The following is a 20,560-nucleotide window of genomic DNA, read 5'->3' on the forward strand; positions in this document are numbered from 1 at the left end:
GTGGGCACACCGAGAGCCATTTATAAAAACTAAATGATTACTGAGGTTGTAGCTCAGTGGTAGAGTGCTTGCCTAGCATGTGTGAAGCACTGGGTTCAATTCTTCATTTAAATAAATAAAGTCCACTGACAACGAAAAAAATATTAAAAAAAAAACTAAGTGAGAAATGCACTTGGCACAGGACCCAGTAACATTGCTATCCTTTCCCATCATGCCTGAATATCTTGTTTAAAAATTAATTCTGATTTGTATACTATGACACATTTTTAAAAATATTTTTTAGTTGTTAATGGACCTTTATTTTATTTATTTATATGTGATACTGAGAACCGAACCCAATGCCTCACTCACAATGCTAGGCAAGCACTCTGCCACTGAGCCACAGCCCCAGCCCCACTATGAAATATTAAATGCATTTTAAGTAACATTAGATACCATAAACATTTTTCCATGTTGCTTCATGACCTTCACAGACATTTTAATACCTGTATAGTTTTCTACCCAATAAATAGAATTGTAATTTATCTAATTATTTTCCATTCATCTCATTTAGATTACTTGAAATTTTTATTTCTTAGAAATTGTGTAGCCAGGCGTGGTGTTGCTCCTGTAATCTCAGCAGCTTGGGGGTGCTGAGGCAGAAGGATCTCGAGTTCAAAGCCAGTCTCAGAAATTTAGGGGGCCGTAGAAACTCAGTGAGACCCTGTCTCTAAACAAAATATTTAAAAAGGGGCTGGGGATATGGCTTAGTAGTTAAGCACCCCGGGTTCAATCCCTGATACCAAAAAATAAATTAATTAAATAAATTGTATAATGCGTAGCCTCCTACATGCAGTTTTCTATATTTTGGATTGCTATCTTAGACACAGTTCTAGAGTTCAAATTACTACATAAAGCTATGTGCTTTTTAACACATAGTGCCAAGATGCTTTCAAAAATTTTTTTTCAATTTACAGTATCATTGGCAATGCATTAGATGTCAGACTAAATTCACCCTTACCAACACGTTTCCCCCTCAATGTTAAACTAGAAGCTTAGAAATTACCAGTAGCAGCTTGTTAATATTAACTATAATTTAAGTAGACTTATACTATTTCCATAAATCCACATCACATAAAGAATTGGACTTGAAAATATAAACTGAAGTTTGCAGTTTCCACCTTCAAAGAAATCACATTCTAATAGAAAGGACACAAAGTGACCTGCTCATATAATCAAGCAGAATATAAATGCCAACTATGTTTTAAAATAATTGATCACATAAAAGGGAACCATTTGTGACTTTTATGACTTGATAAAGGCAGTATCTTAATTGAAATGCCTGGATAATCTTTTTGGCATGAGGACAAAATCAGCACAATGACCTACTACTTGGAAAATTAAATATGTTCCCAATTTACAAAGAACTACCTTCATTCACTAGAGTTCACATTTCCGTCATTAGAATTTTTGAGTACAGAGGGTCAGGGTTTAGAGAAAAACAATTACATTCTCTCTCTGAACAACTTCACATATCCAAGTCCTTCTTCTCAAAAACAGAAGCATTTTTTTTTAATAGATCATACTCCTGATCCTCAGATTGGCTAGGAATGACTGACATTCTAACAAAGGAGCCAATCTTACAAATACCATGGAAATTACATGAACTCATCAATTCATATAAAACTGTTCTTTAGAAATCATTAATTAATAGTCTATCAGCATATCTTCTAATAAATTTTCAGAAATTTTAATGGAGACAGGAAAGAAAAGATCACTTTAAATGTAATATTTATTCAGCAGTTTTTAAAAAAACAATCTGAAACCATTTAGTTTGTACACAAAGTTATTGTGCACAATGTGAATTGATCAACTAATCACCAGTTTGAATACATATAAATTTACGGTAAAATTTATTCATGTAAATTGGTTGGCTAAATCTGATTTTTATACATTTTCACTACACATTTAGTTACATAGAGTGGGACCTCAAGGAATCCAGGCTTTCTTTCTTTTGGCCCCTTTATAAGAAATGAGCACATACTTGATAAAAAAAAAAAAACTGACATTATTTTAAGACAACAGGAAATCTTGGAGTTTTCTGAGTGTTCTACAGTCTCAATGAAATACATAAGTGTTCATTTTTGAAGAGGACAGAAAGGAGAGCAAAGAAATTTATTGATTATCCTTTTTTTCTCTTTACAGGAAGCATTTTCTTATTAATCACCTACAGCTGAGGTAACACCATCAATTTCCATGTGATTTTGGTCTTCATGGACCTCTTCAAATGAAAGACTTTCCTGTATGAGAAACTTCTATTTTTGTTCCTATCTTTATTTACTTCTTGATTTGTGACAGTTTCAAACCCAAAGGAAATGGGAGATTTATAATGAGAAGAGTGTGACAAGAACGAAACTTGTCACCCAAAGAAAGATCATGACACCCGTTCTGCTTTGTACCCTTCCAATTCCCTAGAATTGCCTCAGGGCGCTGCTGGCTTTGTGAGCCAGTTTAACTCAGTAACAGTGCCAACATCCTCACTTTTCTGCTTCTGAATCCTGGATCTAAAATACTTATAAAACATGCAGTTTACCCAGTATAAACTAGCAAACTAACAAAAAACAACTTGAATTTCAACTAACACTGGGTTAGTCTCCTTAGGAAAAATGGATGCCACTGCCCATGTACTCTCCAAAATCCCACCCTGTCCTCTGAATCCTGTTCAGTGACAAAGAGCCTTTGCTTCACCAAACTTTAGTCTGGTTCCTGAACCTTCTCCTAGGCTCATCTGTGCATTTGTAAAATACAGTTTCAACAAAGATCCCTGCTAAGAGAGCTTAGCAACAAACCCCATTCTTGATACCTGACGACTCTCAATGTCTGATTACCTTCCTTGTCCTCCATCTTTCCACAAGGGATGTCCGACCGCCTGGTCCTGTGTACAGCAAGAATCTTGTTAAGTTGGTTTGGCCAGGTTGGTTCGTCTTATCTCTTATTTTTAAATCATTTTCCAACCACTGACTCCTCTCTTCTCCTTGGCTATAAATTGCCACTTGCCCATGCTGTATCTTTGGTTGAGCCCAATCTCTTCCCTCCTGCAAAATCCCATTGAAGTGGTCCCTGTATCTACTACAATGGTCCTGAATAAAGGTTTCCTTTGTGGTACTAGGGATCATATCTAGGAGTACTCTATCACTGAGCCATATCCCCAGCCCTTTTTATTTTTTTATTTTAAGACAGAGTCTCGCTAAGTTGACCAGGCTAGCCTTGAACTTGTGATCCTCGTGTCAGTCTCCAAAGTCACTATGTTTGCAAGTGTGTGCCACTATGCCTGGCTTAAATAATTCTTTCCTTAACATCAGTTGTTCATAATTCAGGGTATTTTCAGGCCAGGAAGTGAGGTTTTTACCAGCTCACACTCATGCTGCCTCCTTCTGTGCAACTACAAGTAGCAACTACAATTATCTCTTCTCACATCACTTCCTTAGGATCAGTCAGTGTTAGAGAATACAGAGTTCACTTATCTACAGAATAATCCGGTTTACGTACTAGGGCTACAGTTATAGGGTCAAAAGGAAACCACCAGCCACAATGAAACCCATTATTTTGTATAATTAAAATGCAAAAAGTATTAAATAAATTTATTTTAAAAAGGAAAATATCAAAGATGACACTTAACTTTTCATTGGTAAAAATGGCAGTGATCACTCCAGGCACAGAGTGGCGCACATATGTAATCCCAGCTACTTGGGAGGCTGAGGCAGGACAATTGCAAGTTCAAAGCCAGCCTCAGCAACTCAGAGAGACCCTGTCTCAGAATAAAAAATAAAAAGGGCTGGGGATGTTGCTAAGTGGTAAAATGCCCCTATTCAATTCCCAGTAACAACAACAAAAACAACAAAAGATAGCAGTGTCCGCTTGAGTCTTGTACTTTATTACTCCAATCAATTCAATGCACATGATTTACAAAAAGCTGATATTTTACTGTCTCACATAGAGAACCTTGTAATTTTTGGAGAATGAAAGGTGTATAAAAGTTGTTCATAATTCAGTTTGGTACTAAGGTATTTCAGAGGAAAAAAGCTAACAGTTAAAATATTTCATCAAAAAATAACTAATGCAAAGTAAATACACTAAAGGAAAACACATAAGAGTTATGTTGAAAAGTCTGCTTTTCTGTTTCATTTTCTAGAATGTCAAATTTGTATAAATATACAACTTATACAAAATTGGACAAATAAAAAATATGTGAATTTTTATATATATATAAAAGGCAAAGTCAATAATCAAGATGGGTAGGATATCAAAATATCCAAACACATAGAGGCAAAATATTGGTAATATAATTTAAAAACTTACATAACTTTCAGGAGATGACTTTTGTATACTTACAACAACAAACCTGAGAGTGATAAGGTATTAACTTACTACAACATCCAACCCCTCAAAAATTTAAGAAAAAAAAACACACAACAAAGTTGGGCAATAAAATAAGTGTAATATATATATATATTTAATAACAAGATTTAACACACAAACATATCCTGTGAAAAAAATTTCTTTTTTTTCAAGTTTCTGGGGAACAGAAAAACTTGATCTCTCTTAGGCAATAATATAATATCAATAAACTTGGAAAAAACACATACAGTAGGCTCTCCAAATCCATGGGTTCTTTATCTACAGATTGAACCAAAAACAGATTGAAATATTCACAGGAAAAAAAACTGTGTCCTTACTGAATATGTGTCCTGTCCTTATTCCCTAAACAATATAGTATAGCAACTACTTATACAGCATTTACATTGTATTAGGTGTTGTAAGTAATCTAGAGATGCCTTAAAGTCTAGGAGAGAATGTGTGGAGCTTATATGCAAGTATTATGCCATTTGATATAAAGGACTTGAGCAAAAGCAGATTTTATTTTCCACAGGAATCCTGCGACCAATCTCCTCAGTATACAGAAGAATGACTATAAATATATAGATATTTTGAAAATTCTCTAATAGCAGTTCAAGTTTTACACTCCCCCCACCTAATTTTTGTCTTTGCCTCATGGTTATGAAATAGAGTCAACACTGGCTACTATAAAATATGAGAGACCGATAACAACAGGTTGTTTTTTGTTTATTTTGTTTGTTTGTTTGAGAACTCACAATTTCTAAAGGGGAAAGGGAGAAAGAAAGAAGTCTAGGATAGTGACCAGGTCAAAGAGGAAATCAAAATACTAATGATAGACTATCTAAATGAAAACAATTAGAAAACTATAAATCAAAGCTTATGGACTAGATCAAAGCTGTACTCAAAAGCATTTTTATAACTTTGAAGACTTTACATTTTACATTTATACTATACATATGTACTGTATAAATCATGCAGCCCGACATATTTTTTCACAGAACCTATATATTATGCTGTTAATTTTGGGAAAAAGAATTCTCTAGCATCATAACCAAGAGTAGAATTGAAAAGAACTGAAATACACTTTACCATACATAATTAATTTTTTCTTATTTAGGAAAATTCAAGATAATATTTTTATATCTAATACTTTTAGTGTAAACTTTTATGTAGAAAACAAACAGACTTAACTAGGAGAAGCAATGCCTTAAAATTAGATTAAGCAAAATAATGTTGATAATTTGCTTACTCATAGACTCAGAATACCCAAATGCCATTTAATTCTGGATCCTCAGAAAAGAAAACTAAAGAACAATGAAGAATGACGTGATTAAATTTCCTTCCAGCACCATTTCCCATTTTTATCATTAAAACAATTTACTCAATATACTTCACAGTGTCTTATTTTCTAAAATAAAGTACTTCTCAGTTGGTTGCAAAATATTTCTTATCATGAGTTACTTCCTAAGGCTCCAGTTTGGCAACACTTTGAACACCCATCTGGCACTGCCATTATCCTGCAGTCACCTGCTTATGGTGCATTTTAAAACTCTTTCTATCAAGAACTGGGCTTGCAAGTCACCCCAAAAGTTTGTGTCACTTTCTACAGATGCTACAAGCAGTACCACTTGTCTGACTTAAAATATTGAGACCAGCATTATCTTTAGTACTCTGCTTAATTTATTTGCTCGGATATTTGCATGTTTTAATCAAGTTTCATAAATCATAAGTCTTTAATTTTTAACTTTCAGAAGAAATTACATGTATATGTATATATATATATATATATATATATATATATATATATATATGTATATATGCATATGCATGTGTGTGTGTATATATATATAATATATACATACATACATACAATGCTAGTGAACAAAGTCAAACTCTGCCAGCAGAAATGGCTTGCAGTCTCAAAAGGGTTAACAGCAGAAACTCTGGAGTCAGATTACTGGGATGAAATCTGAATTTACTTGCTCATTCAGGGATATTCCCTCTTCTATGAAATGGACACAATATTAGCACTACTTCTCTAGGGATTAAGTGAGGATGTATATAAAGTGGTAGAATAATCCCTGATCCACAGTAAACATTAATAATTGCTAATTCTTCCTCTTCTCCTGTTCCTCCATCCCTCCCAACTCTGAAGAATAGCAAGTATTAATGAAAAGAAGAAGCATATGTATGCAGACTGTCTTCTAGAATGTTCTTTTTCAATATAAAATGAAATATTGACGATAAAGGCAAATTTTTTTAAAAAAGACATTAGAATAACCAACATTATCTGAATGCAGAAATGGTTTCTGAACAACTGCTTTTGTTTTTCTACATTAGCGCTTCATGGTCTACTAATCATTAAACACTTTCCTTGAACAAGCTTTTTTTTTTTTTTAACAAATTAATAACCAGGCTCTGATGAAAGGAAAGTGATCAACCTAGATAAATCATGCCAGTCACAAAGTCTCCCATAATAAGAAAAAAAGAATTACTCATGTTTTCAATGGTTTTGTATTAACTCCAAAGTCAGTAGTCTTTCCAAGGCTTTCCAAGCTTATCAGGAACAGGAGGGAAATGATGAGTTATTAGAACCTAAAGGGTAACAGGCCATTATCTCAAAAGGATAAAAACCAGAGAACCCGGATGAATATGGGCAACTTAATTAGAGTCCAGGACAATGCAGGTGCAACGGATGAGATGAACAAAGGGGATGTCTTTCAAAAAGGATGGTGGAGCTCAGTCATCCTCACACTCCTACAGGGGTCCAGAACTGTCTAGTTTATTGGCCAGACAACATAGATTTGGGGGAAAAAAATCCAAGGTGAATGGTCCAGAATAAACATTTCTTATATTTGTCGTATTTGCAGCTTCAGCATCTGCAGATTCAACCAACCACAAATTACAATATCCAGGAAAAAAAAAAAAAAAAAACAACTCATTTCTGATAAACATGCACAGACTTTGTTCTTGTCATGTTTCCCTAAATAATACAGTATAACTACTATTTACACAGTATTTATACCTTATTAGGTATAAAGGTATACAGGTCATCTAGAGATTATTTAAAGTATACTGGAAAGTGCACGTAGATTATATACAAAAGCTACACCATTCTCAGGGACTTGAACATCTGAGAATTTTGGTATCCAAGAAGCGTTCTGGAACCAATCTCACCAGGATATCAAGAAATGACCATGTTAGATCTCTTAATCCTCCTCCTGCCTTGGCAAGATCAGCTAAGAGAATGCAGAGGGTTCAGCCCCCAAACCCCAGTAGATAGAATTTCCAACGAAGGGATCCAACTCATGGCAAGATTCTTTCCAACCTAAAGTCATCCAGCAACCTCATCTAAACCACACAGTTCCAACTCTGACAGGAGATCCTCCTCTCTTCTCTCTTCCCTTGCATTACGTTGTTCAGCTCCCTCACCTGGACATGTGCTCTTTCCCCACACTCCCACCTTTCCCCATGAAACACCCTGTGTATCTCCAAAAGCATCAGGGACCCCACCTGTCTATCCCTCCATCCCCAAGCTCAGTCTCTTCCGGTTCAATCCTCCCTCCAAAGGCTATCAAGCAAGTGGGAAGTATAAGAAATCAAGCTGAAAACAGGTGCCACCTTCACGAAGGTGTCAAAGCCAAATTACCAAGAAGGAAGAAAAGGAGAATTGGTGGCAGGAGTGGAATGGCAGCAAACACTGACAGCTAGAGCAGGCAGACTGGCAGCTTTGTCTGGCTTAGAAAATCTGCAGGTCCATCCCAAAAGGAGAAAGCCTCTTTTTTTTTTTTTTAAATTTTTTATTGTGGGTTGTTCAAAACATTACAAATTTCTTGACATATCATATTCCACACTTTGATTCAAGTGGGTTATGAACTCCCACCTTCACCCCATACACAGATTGCAGAATCACATCAGTTACACATCCATTGATTTACAAATTGCCATACTAGTGTCTGTTGTGTTCCGCTGCCTTTCCCATCCTCCACACTCCCCCCTCCCCACCTCTCCCCTCCCCTCCCCTCCTCTCTCTCTACCTCCTCCACTGTATAACCCTGAGGGTCTCCTTCCATTACCATGCAATTTTCCTTCTCTCTCCCTTTCCCTCCCACCTCTCATCCCTGTTAAATGTTAATCTTCTTCTCCTGCTCTTCGTCCCTACACTGTTCTTAGTTACTCTCCTTATATCAAAGAAGACATTTGGCATTTGTTTTTTAGGGATTGGCTAGCTTCACTTAGCATAATCTGCTCTAATGCCATCCATTTCCCTGTAAATTCTATGATTTTGTCATTTTTTAATGCAGAGTAATACTCCATTGTGTATAAATGCCACATTTTTTTTATCCATTCGTCTATTGAAGGGCATCTAGGTTGGTTCCACAGTCTTGCTATTGTGAACTGTGCTGCTATGAACATCGATGTAGCAGTGTCCCTGTAGCATGCTCTTTTTAGGTCTTTAGGGAATAGACCAAGAAGGGGAATAGCTGGGTCAAATGGTGGCTCCATTCCCAGCTTTCCAAGAAATCTCCATACTGCTTTCCAAATTGGCTGCACCAATCTGCAGTCCCACCAGCAATGTACAAGTGTACCCTTTTCCCCACATCCTCGCCAGCACTTGTTGTTGGATAGGCAGAACTAACATCATCAAAATGGCGATATTACCAAAAGTTCTCTATAGGTTTAATGCAATGCCAATCAAAATCCCAACGGCATTTCTTGTAGAAATAGAGAAAGCAATCATGAAATTCATATGGAAAAATAAAAGACCCAGAATAGCAAAAACAATGCTAAGCAGGAAGTGTGAATCAGGCGGTATAGCGATACCAGACTTCAAACTATACTACAGAGCAATAGTAACCAAAACAGCATGGTACTGGTACCAAAACAGGCGGGTGGACCAATGGTACAGAATAGAGGACACAGAAACCAATCCACAAAACTACAACTATCTTATATTTGATAAAGGGGCTAAAAGCATGCAATGGAGGAAGGATAGCATCTTCAACAAATGGTGCTGGGAAAACTGGAAATCCATATGCAACAAAATGAAACTGAATCCCTTTCTCTCGCCATGCACAAAAGTGAATTCAAAATGGATCAAGGAGCTTGATATCAAATCAGAGACGCGCCGTCTGATAGAAGAAAAAGTTGGCTACGATCTACAGTCGGTGGGGTCGGGCTCCAAATTCCTCAATAGGACACCCATAGCACAAGAGTTAATAACTAGAATCAACAAATGGGACTTACTCAAACTAAAAAGTTTTTTCTCAGCAAAAGAAACAATAAGAGAGGTAAATAGGGAGCCTACACCCTGGAAACAAATCTTTACTCCTCACACTTCAGATAGAGCCCTAATATCCAGAGTATACAAAGAACTCAAAAAATTAGACAATAAGAGAACAAACAACCCAATCAACAAATGGGCCAAGGACCTGAACAGACACTTCTCAGAGGAGGACATACAGTCAATCAACAAGTACATGAAAAAATGCTCAACATCTCTAGCTGTCAGAGAAATGCAAATCAAAACCACCCTAAGATACCATCTCACTCCAGTAAGATTGGCAGCCATTAGGAAGAGAAAGCCTCTTAAAGGGGTAACAGCTCAAGATTTGGGGGTTTCTGTACACAAATAAAATTTTGTTCTGAAAATTGTATCAGTGCTTGTGTCCCCTCCACAACTCTTGAAGTTCTCCCCTCTTCTTCAGCATGAAGGTGTCAGGCAATCTTGGACCTAGAAGGCCACCTCCAGGTATGAGTGGTTGATGTGGTAGCAGTAGGGAAAGCCTGGAATCTCTGAAAATGACTTTCCCTGGAGGAACATGTTCTGGGTCTCACTGTCCTGGAAATGGACACATTAAAAAGGCCCTTTGTTAATAATAAAATAAAATAAAAAAAGTTTGGTGGGGGTGCATAAAATTTCACTTGGAAGTAGAAAGACAGAGATGTAATCCTAACATTTTGTTGCAAAAGCTTCAAAGGAAAAATCGTCCAAACCCTAGTAGGGGCACAGTGCAAGAAGGATCAGGGAAGCTGTCTGAACCAGCACTGAATAAGAGGTGAAGAGAGGGACCAAAAACGCTGTGAGAGCCGAAGTTCCTGAGGAAGAACCAAAAGAGAGGACTGTTGGATTCAGTGCCTATGCTTTGATCCAGCATCTCTCAGCATCCCTGGGTTCACCACGAAGACAGAAGACTGCAGCAATCTCAGGTGGTAACAAGATGGAATCCCACTAGACTGGATTCTCCCTCTTAATGACACCGGTAAACCTTTAGGGGGTTCCAAAGACACTAGACCCATGAGAAGAAGGTTATTTTGAACTTATTATTAGTCACTGGCATATCCTGGAAATAATCTACAAGATATGGTGTGCTCTGCAAAGGATCAGTTGACACCCTGACTACAGAGACAAGCATTTAAGAAAATTATATTCTAGGGCTTTCACACTAAATTGAGAAAATAGATTTTATTGTATTTGTTTAGGTCTTAAGAGTAAATTCTCACCGGACACAGTTATGCACACCTGTAATCCCAGTGGCTGAGGAGGCTGACGCAAGAAGATGGCAAGTTCAAAGCCAGTCTCAGAAATTTAACAAGGCCTTCAGCAACTAGAGAAATTTGGATACCCCATCTCAAAATAAAAAAGGGCTGAGGATGTGGTTTAGTGGCTAAGTACCCCCTGGGTGCAAAAAAAAAAGAGAGTAAATTCTCCAACACAGAGGTATTCATTCATATTATTAATATCATAAGAACATCTGAAGACCTGGAGTCTGCTTATGTAGACTTTCTCACCCCCTAAGAGTTTATATCCTCATGGTCAACCCAAAGGATTGGATGAGTCTTCTTTACCTCTTTATCTAAGTCTTTTATCAAATTCTTCAAAGAGATAACTCTAGTTCTGGCTCTTAACAGTATCCACTTCTGACAGTGTTGAGATCAACTAACATCAAGATACAAAAAGCTATATAAAACAAATCCTTTAATAACAGTATGACCCAAATATTATGGTTTGGATATGAGATTTCCCCCAGAGTTCCTGTGTTAATGCAGGAATGTTTAGAGGTGAAACGATTCTGTCCTAGTCGAAATGGACTGAGTAGTAACTGTAGGCAGGTGGGGTGTGGCTAGAGGAGGTGGGTCACTGGGTACATTCCCTGGAAGGAAATGTCCCTTCCTTGTGGCCGCTTCCCCCTTCCCTCTCTCTGTTTCTTGGCTGCCATGAGATGAGCAGCACTCCTCCACCACACCCTTCCGCTATGATGTCCTGCCTCACCTTGGGCCCAGAGCAATGGAATGGACCCTCTAAGTTTTCTTGCCAGATATTTTGGTCACAGTGATGCAAAACTGACTAATACATCAAGTTTATCAAAAGCTCTTGGCATAAGACCTTCTTAAAGATATATTTATTATTATAGTATTATATATCAATAGACTAGATCTACAACTAACTCCTTATCAATATTCCTATTTAATCTTAATTGAGATAAATTATAAACCAGATAATTAGTTTCCCATATTAACAAGTGTCTGCAATTATATCATGTCTACACCTATATTATAAGGCTTAAAATTTGTTTCACAAATATAAATCAAGTATGATACAAGTACAGTCTCCAAACTTCCAGTAACTATGCTAACACCACTGCATACACTGAAAATTCTGTTTTTGTTTTAGCTTTTAGAAATAGAGACTTATTGTGTTGCTCAGGCTGGCCCCACACTCTTGGGCTCAAGCATCCTCCTGCCTCAGCCTCCCCAGTATGGCAAAACTGACATGTGCCACCATATTGGGCTGAAATTTCTGTTTTAAGTTGTTTAAATCATCACTATGTGAGATATTATAAGTAGACTGAAAATGTTTAAAATTACTAGAAGCAAAAAGTTTATATATAACAAACTTCCCTGCCCTTTTGTTTTCTTTTTTATCTTTTGCTTCAAAATATATGATCATCTCCTGAACAGATGCACCTTTCACTCTTGCATAATATGCACCTTTCTGTTTTATGCACTCTTTTAAAGAATTTAGTAACAACTGGCAAGTTTACCTTTCAATGCCATTTCTTTTCCAAATTCCAAGGCAGCCTGCAAAGAAGCAAACATGTGCTCCAGATCATAAGTAAGCTATTCGTAATGAAATTTATAAATCTTTGCAAAACCTCTCAGTTATGGTTAGGCAAGGCCTAGATCTCACAAGTTCATTCCAAATGCTTTAGTATAATGACATTGACACACCTTTGCTTAAAATATCTGTGAGCCAGACTGAGGTAATTCATAAAAAAAAAAAAAAAATACGACTACCTAGAAGTTAATACAACTTTAAATACATCATTGTTCACTGTTTAGATTTAATCCTAAGATTTTAATATGAGAGGTAAACTTCTTTAAGAATGAAGCCCACATCAATCTTTTCTGGATTTTCTATAGACCCCCAAACCAACACTCTATATTTATTGGCTGCTCACATCTTCTCATCACAGAATAAATGCCCACAAGTCCCCTCCAGACCTGACCTTAGCCAGGCCTTATGATTTTCTTTTCTGTTCTTCCAACACATCAAGATGGCTTCCATCTGCTCCTCCATCATTGCTGGCTGATTCATGCCCCATCATTCAAGTTCCCTCAAATAAGGTTGCACAGAGTAACTATTCAAAACACTGCTCTTGAATGTATCTGCCTGGGTACAGAGTCTATCCCTATCATTTACTAATTAAATGTCCTTAGAGAAATACTTATTGTCTTAGTCAATTTTCTACTGCTATAACAGAATACCTGAGACTGTGACACTTACAAAGAAAATAATTTTATTTGTCCAATGCTTTTGGAGGTTGGGAAGTCCAAGAGCTTTAGCTACAATGTCTTCCAAGAGTATCATAACATGGTGGAAAGCTGAAAAGGTATATGGGTGCAATACACTGTAAGCAGCTGCATTTTATAACAGCACACTCTCCAGGTAATTACTACAAAAATTAATTCAGTCCTTTGAGAAAGGCATGATTCTCCACTTAACAATCTAACCTATTAAAAGATCTCACCTTATAAAACCACCACAATGGCAAATTACATCATGAGTTCCTGAGGGGACAAAGCATATCTAAACTACAGCACTTATCTTTCTGTTCTTCAATGTCCCATTTTCAAAATAGGTAATATAATGATACCTAAAGAGTATTTAGGTGCTTTATTTTTATTAGCACCTTTTTAGGTGCTAATAAAAATAAAGCACCTAAAATAGTAAAGAATCAATATTTATTTTACATTTATATATAAATCAATATTATTTTATATTTATATTCATTATTATTATGTCATTACTCTCTATCATATCACGTTTCTCCAATTTTAAAATATCTGATGCCCACTAAAATGTAAGTTTATATATAATAAAAATGGCTGCCTCGTTCTCCACTTCTATGCCTAAAACAAATTCTATAAATTGGCAGGTGCTCCAGTTGCTGAATGAATCAATCTTTATAACTTAAAAAGCTTCAAAACAATTGTTGAGTAGCTCAAACTATTAGTCTAGAAATATTATTCAATTTTAAATTGACCTAAACAAGCATTTTAACTAGAATTCATTGAACATACCAACGTTTTTGGAGTATACAGTTTTTTTAAAAACAATTCTGCCTTGAAATTTGATTTCTTAGAGAAACCACTTCAAGAGGACAACTCTTGGGGCTGGGACTGTAGCTCAGTGGTAGAGCACTCGCCTAGCAAAAGTGAGGCACTGGGTTTGAGCCTCAGTACCATATAAAGATAAATAAATAAAGGTATTGTCCATCAACAACTAAAAAATACATATTTTTTTAAAAAAGGGAGATCAACTTTCTGAGAAAAACAATAAAAAAATTTGAAATAGAATAAAATACTGGTGCCCCTATGTTCTGAACAATTTTATAACATAAACTAAAGTTCTGATACACAGTCTAAAAAGAATATTCAAGTCTTAAATGTATATTTGGTCCTAATTATTTGAATATCTAAGGATCAAATAGGAAAGTATAAAGAGCCACTGAAGACGACAGAGATGAGTCACTCGTGTTCCCTGAGATGTGAAGTCAAGGGAACCCATCGGGACTGACAGGGGAGAAAATCCAGGAGCCCCAGGAGGGAAAGGAGCATGTGGATCCACACTAATTCCTGTGAGTTTATGGAGTTTATGGTTAAGGTCCTCATAAGAACCAGGTACAGCACTTATCATTTCTTCCCATGACTGCTTCAATAGACTCTTAGCTGGTGTTCTTGTTTTTAAGTCCCTCCCAGTCCTATCCATCACCCCCACTTACCCCTCAAATCTCATATCACAGATCAAATACTGTCACCCTCCTCCTGCATAAAAGCCCCCAGTGGCTTCTAAATCTTCATATCTTGCCACCTTTCTGGTGTCCTACACCACTCTCCCCTATGCACCCCACCCAGTTCCCAAACATGGCATGAACTCTCCACTCTGCATGATCTCCAACCCCCACCTGCACAAGGCCTTCGCCATCTCATCCCTGGGAAACCTCAGCTGCCTGCTCACTAAGCAAAAGTAACTGCTCCTTGCTCCCTCAAAAAGCAAAAGTCCTCAAGCCACTTGACACACTCAGTTTTTCATGTCAGAATCCCTCCCCCCAAATTGCATGCCTTGTCAGTCTCACAAAATGATAGAGACAAACACTAGTAAGTAGTTAATAAACATGTATGGGATTTAATTTAACATGATGTACTCAAAATATATAGCACAATTTTTAAATGTTACTAATATCTTGTATACACATATGCAGCCCTTTCAAGGGAGTCCTAGAAATCAAATGTCTGACCTTTTGTTCCATATGCCCAGAGTAGGTTATTTCTAACAATGGACATGAATATTACTGTAGGTTATTTCCAAGTACTAGATCTGAATATAAAAAAAAAATCGAAACTACTTTTCCTTCAAGTTCCTTAATTCCCTGCTTTTTGTTAAACCGTGATTACTACCTTGTTTTCCAGCCTTTGCCAAAATTTTACCATTGGTTAGAACCATAGACTTTCGGAATTACAGGCACCAAAATACTTGCATTTTTCAACACAGATTTTTCAAGTTTCAAAATAAAATACAAACTTGTAGATCTGCCTCAACTGTACTACAGAACAGCCAAGACAAGATGCCCAGGCAGACGGTTTCTCTGCTTCTCCTTGAGTAGCTTCTCCACTGCAGGTTTTGTGAGAGCACAAACCCAAGAGAAGCAAAATTCAGAGAGGAGCAAGGTCATTCCTTTCTGTTCTTCAATGGGACAATCTAAGAGAAGAGTTTTATTACAACGCTCCACAGTGGGGTTCAAGAGAACACCTAGAAAACAACCAATTTTATGAATAATCATTATCTACCATAAGAGTAATAAAACTTGAACCAGCATTTGGCTACCAGTTTTTTCAAAGGACTACTGGTGATTGATGAGTTTTATTCAAGTTCAACCAGTAGGAATAACAATGCCCTCTGCGGTGCTCATCGATGAGATACATTGGTTCTATAGGTGTTTTACATTCTCAAAATAATTACCTAAAATCACAAAGTAGCATAAAACTATCTGATAATATATGTAATACAGACTAGAGGGTCAACTGAAAAGGATGCTGCAAGAAATGTATTACTAATATTAAAGTGTCAAAGACAGTGACTGGTTCCTGGTTTTGTATATAAATTTCAAAGATTCCAGGACATTCCTATGCTAACGTCAATCACTCAGAGTAGTTTAGCCAGGCTCCCACTGGACATTCCCCTGTGATTTTGCCTCCTCAACCTCTTCTTTTTGAGCATTTGAACTTGTCACCACTCGTATTGTGGCTCAGAAAAAAAAAAAAAAAAGCCTGCAAGTCAGTCATCAGTGGCTCTCAGACATTGGCATTACAAAGCCCAATAAAAGATCTGGCAAGAAGAAAAAATGAGGAAGCCAGCAACAGACACTAACGTTCCATTAGAGAATTTTTATAGCAGATAAAATCTTTCAAACAATTCAGCATTGTACCATCATTACTGAAGCAAAACTGGAATTCCATTAGAGATGTTGATCCCTCAAGGCACTTCAAAAGAAAGTTCTCACTTAGATATCAGCAGGTATCGCCCCTGCTCTTTCATCTGATGCCTCCCTTTTAAGAGGAAGTCCCTTTGCTTCCTAGGATGAAACTAAGGATTGAGCCAATACTACAATAGCCAAAGCAAGCCCCATCAGAGGACAGTTAGCTTGAGATAGCGCCCTCAACCTACCCAGATCAGATCAAGGTAACAGTCAACTACAGCAATTTGGAATCTTTAAAAACTGCCAAAATATTTCTCTTTGGTTAATATGAGAGATCATGAATCCCTATAGGCTTATAAATTCTGCTGAAATGGAAAAAAAATGATCATGCTAAAATATTTGCAAATGCAATAATGTTATCATAGTTGCATATTTGAGATTTCAGAATGGTGGTGTGAGGGTGGATGAAATAAGATTGGCAAGGCCACTGATACATTTGGAAGTTGGATAATGGGTCCTTGAAGGTTTCAGTATACTGTTTTTATATTATACTACTTTTGTATATAATATTTGAACATTTTCAATATAAAACGCAAAAAAGTATGAAGACAAGTCTCAAACTATTAAAATGCTGTAGGAAAATATATACAGTGCAGAAATACGAATATATATACATATTCTTCCTAAAGTGTTAAAGTCCCACAAGTATAAGAGCACATCAAGTCTCAGAAGTATTAACCTCAGCCCCTTTACTAAGCAGCTTAATTACATGAAGGCAACTGATGGTTCTGCTAAACTAAAATGAAAAGAAAAAGAAAAAAAGGAGGAGGTGGTGGTGGAGGAGAATTAAAGCATCTTTTGAAATGCAGCACAGGTTACAAAACCAACAAGATGCAAGCTGCTTTTTGTCTATTCAAGGACAGCTTTGTAAAAATCTCTGCTATACAAAAATAGACAAAACACAACAAAATTGAAAATTCTATAAATTTGTCATGCGCATATAAGACACACTAGCAGGTAAAAGCTAATCCTTCAGAGGAAGGCATCATAGCAACCGTGGGTAACGAAAAGGCGACTTCGCTTTTAGAGTTTGAACTTTTGACCTCTTCCCAAAATGTCACGAAGGAATTTTTAAACCCCTGAACTGTAAAGAATGCTTTCTTCCTTGAAATCGTTTCATAAAGCATTACTATTTACTATACTTTTTTTTTTTAAGCCACCAGGCCCAAGGTGCAAAACTAAAAAGCAAATTCTAAAAGCTATGCAAACCGGATTAAGAAAAAATGTTAAGTAGTGCAATAAAAAACAGCAAGTCAAGGCAACATTGGAAGTACGGCAGCGAAAATCACCTCTCGGACTCCTTTCCCCTCTTAACATTTTTCTTTTTCTCTTTAGTCAACAAAAGAGATCGGACTTTTTTCACCGTCCTTTGTTGTCCCTTTCTTCCTTCTAGCACACAAAATGACTTGGATAAAGTACTGGAGGCAAGACATTGAAAACGAAATCTACCGTTTTGTCTGAAATGCAGGTGCGTAAAAATTCAGCCAACACCTGAGCTACCTGACGCGTCCCCCAAGGTCGCCACCCTGGGAAAGGACGCCCGGGGGTCGGTGGCGCACCTGAACTGCCAGCAGTCGCTTGAGTTAGAGCCTCGCAGCTACCTGACGCTACCTGAATCTGCCCTCTTCACCTTCTTCAGCTCCGCACGCACCTCCGCGGCCCGCGCTGCGCAGTCGGTAAGACTCACTGAGCCCGGAGCGGGCTACCGCTGAGCTCCCGCGCGCCACCGCGCCGCCTACCTGGCCGCCCCAGGCACCGCCCCGCCGGGGTGCGCCGCCCGCGCCGCCAGGGAGGCTCCGTGGGCCGGACCGGGAGGCGTGGGGGAAAGGCACAGCTCCCTATTTTAGGTGCCAGGAAGTTCCCCAATCCCGAGCTTCCAGAGTGCCCACGGTCCCCTCCGTCCTCCGCCGAGGCGCCCGCATCCAGAGATGCCAAGGCACTCGTCACCTCCGCGGTGCCGGCAGCGGACCGACTCAGGGCAGCCTGGGGGTCCCGCGGACGAAATGACCCCGAGCGGACCGGGCGCGCGGCGGCCTCACTCACCCAGGCAGCGGATGTGGAAGCCCGAGGGTGGCCGCAGCGCCCGGCGGGTCCAGCCCTCTCGCAGCGCTTCCAGATGCTCCTCCTTTCCCTGGATCAGCAGGACCTGCTCGTCGATCCAGCCCAGGAAGAAGGTCTCGGCCACCGCCGCCGTGACCTTCTTGTTCCAGAAGTGCTGCATGTTCTCGGCCTTGAAATCGGCGAAGATCTCGTAGCCGATGTGATGTCGGGCGAGCTGCCGGGGCTGGACCGGGGGCTCGGGCTGCGCTGCCCGGGGCCCCTCTCCAGCCGGCCCCTCGGCCGGGCCCAGGACGATGGCTAGAGAGTGAGGCGCGATCTGCAGAAACTTCTCCATCTTCGGAGGCATCCGCCGCACGGCCCCCAGCTCACCGCGGCCGCCGTCTCTCGCCAGTCCAGAAAACAGCCGCTCGGACGTAGCTGCACAGCAAGTGGGGAGCGTCAGTGTCCCCCGCCCCCAAACCGAGTCCAGCTGACCTCCCCCACCCCCGCGACCAGGCTGCTGTCGACGCCGACCAGGGCCAAGTCCCAGTCCGCAGGCGGTCTCAGCACGTCGCTGCGCAGGAAAGGGAAAGGGTGCGGAGCCCGTCCCCGCCCGAGGTCCCGCGCACGTTACCTGCAGCTCCGGGCCACCCTCCCGGCACCGCTCATCTTCCTGCGGCTGCACCCTCGCCTCCCACGGCACCCGGCGGCCCCGGCGGGGGGCGGAGACCCGGAGGAGGGTGCCCAGGGGGCGGGCAGTTTGCACAGAGCCCGGGAATCCCCTTGGCTGGACTCGGCCCGAGGAGTCCGGTGTCTAAGGTGATCTAAGTGGCTCGGATGGCCAGAGAGGTGCGTTTAGGTCGGGGGCCGTAAGCGTACCGGGAGGCTGGGGGAGGGACTCGGCGACACTAGGAAGGCACCGATTCCGGAGCTTCGAGTGTCGCTCCTCCCCAAGCTCCACCCCCGCCCCCACCTCCCACCTCCCGCTGACTAGTTAATGTACTCTTTAAAGTGGCTTTTTTAAAAACTTAGTCAACCACGAAAAACTGTCATCTGTACCTCCTCTCAAACTCTTGTGGAACTCCACTGTCGTATCTTCAGCAGGTACTGTGGGTCTACCCTAAAAGAAACCCAGTGATTCCTAGTATCAGCTACGCAGCTTACAGTTCATTAAGAGGTCATAGAAATTTACTAGAAAAGGAAGTGATTATACTTTTACGTTTTTAGGTTGTTTCTAGAAAAGGTTCTGGTTTTTTCCTATTTTTTTTAATCGAGAGAGACTTGAAGTCTTATCCAAAGAGGTAATTGACATAAGAAGTGTAAGGGGTTAAAGCTCCATTTACCTAGAGCAGTGGTTGTCCAGCTTCAGTGTGCATCAGAATCACCTGAACATTTACCGAGTATCTGGGTCCCCTTCCTAGAGTCTCTGATTCAGTAGAGAATGAATCAGAATGGTTTTTTATTATACCTTTTTCCCCCCTAACAAATTTGTAGGTGGTGGTCCTAGACCATGCTTTGGAAAACAATGAAACAGAAAAAAATGTTGTTCAACTTAGGCTTGGAGGTTGGAAGGAATAACTGAGCAGCTTGCCACTGGTGCCCTGTGATTTTCCTCTCATGAAATAGTCACTAACCTTAGTTTGAAGGCCTAATTTTTTTTAATTTTTAGTCTTGTGGAGTGTGACCTTGAACACATAATTCAGTCTCCCTGTCTATACAATGGAACTTAAGTCCTACTCAGTCCCTGTCACTGGGCTGGAGAAAGAATCAAGAAAGGAAAGGGATATGAAGTCACCTTAGATTACAAAATTTGCATCATTCCCAGGACATGTCACCAGTCACAGGTCTGCTCCTCAGACCTCATAAAGCTGAGTCCTGGGTTTGGCGTGAGGAAGGCAGCTGGAGCTGAATCCTGCCCTCAGAATTTCCCAGGCACCCACGGTGGGATGAGACCTGTTATTTTCTTGCCCAGCTTTTAGTGTTTTAGCTCTAAGCCTCAATTTGGTGCTGTCAAAATGCCACATTCTTCACCTCCTTCCTCAGTGCCTAGTCCTCCAGAAGAGAAGTAATGGTGAATGGGAAAAGGGAAGAAGGAAAAATAT

The 20,560-nt window shown here is 39.5% G+C and overlaps 1 protein-coding gene across 2 annotated transcripts in view; it reads right to left on the reverse strand.

Moving 5' to 3' along the window:
* Positions 1 to 19,318, reverse strand: part of Stox2 (storkhead box 2) — a 223,218-nt gene extending 203,900 nt beyond the window's left edge. For both annotated transcript variants that reach the window (XM_071610505.1, XM_027927079.2), the window contains exons 1-2: positions 19,093 to 19,318; positions 18,462 to 18,896 (exon numbers count right to left, since the gene is read on the reverse strand). In XM_071610505.1, the coding sequence (XP_071466606.1) occupies positions 18,462 to 18,825 (364 nt within the window). In that variant the 5' untranslated portion in view covers positions 18,826 to 18,896; positions 19,093 to 19,318. The remainder of the gene's footprint in view (positions 1 to 18,461; positions 18,897 to 19,092) is intronic.
* Positions 19,319 to 20,560: the final 1,242 nt, after the last annotated feature.

The sequence above is a fragment of the Marmota flaviventris genome, chromosome 3 (genome assembly GCF_047511675.1).
Source record: "Marmota flaviventris isolate mMarFla1 chromosome 3, mMarFla1.hap1, whole genome shotgun sequence".
Taxonomy (NCBI): domain Eukaryota; kingdom Metazoa; phylum Chordata; class Mammalia; order Rodentia; family Sciuridae; genus Marmota; species Marmota flaviventris.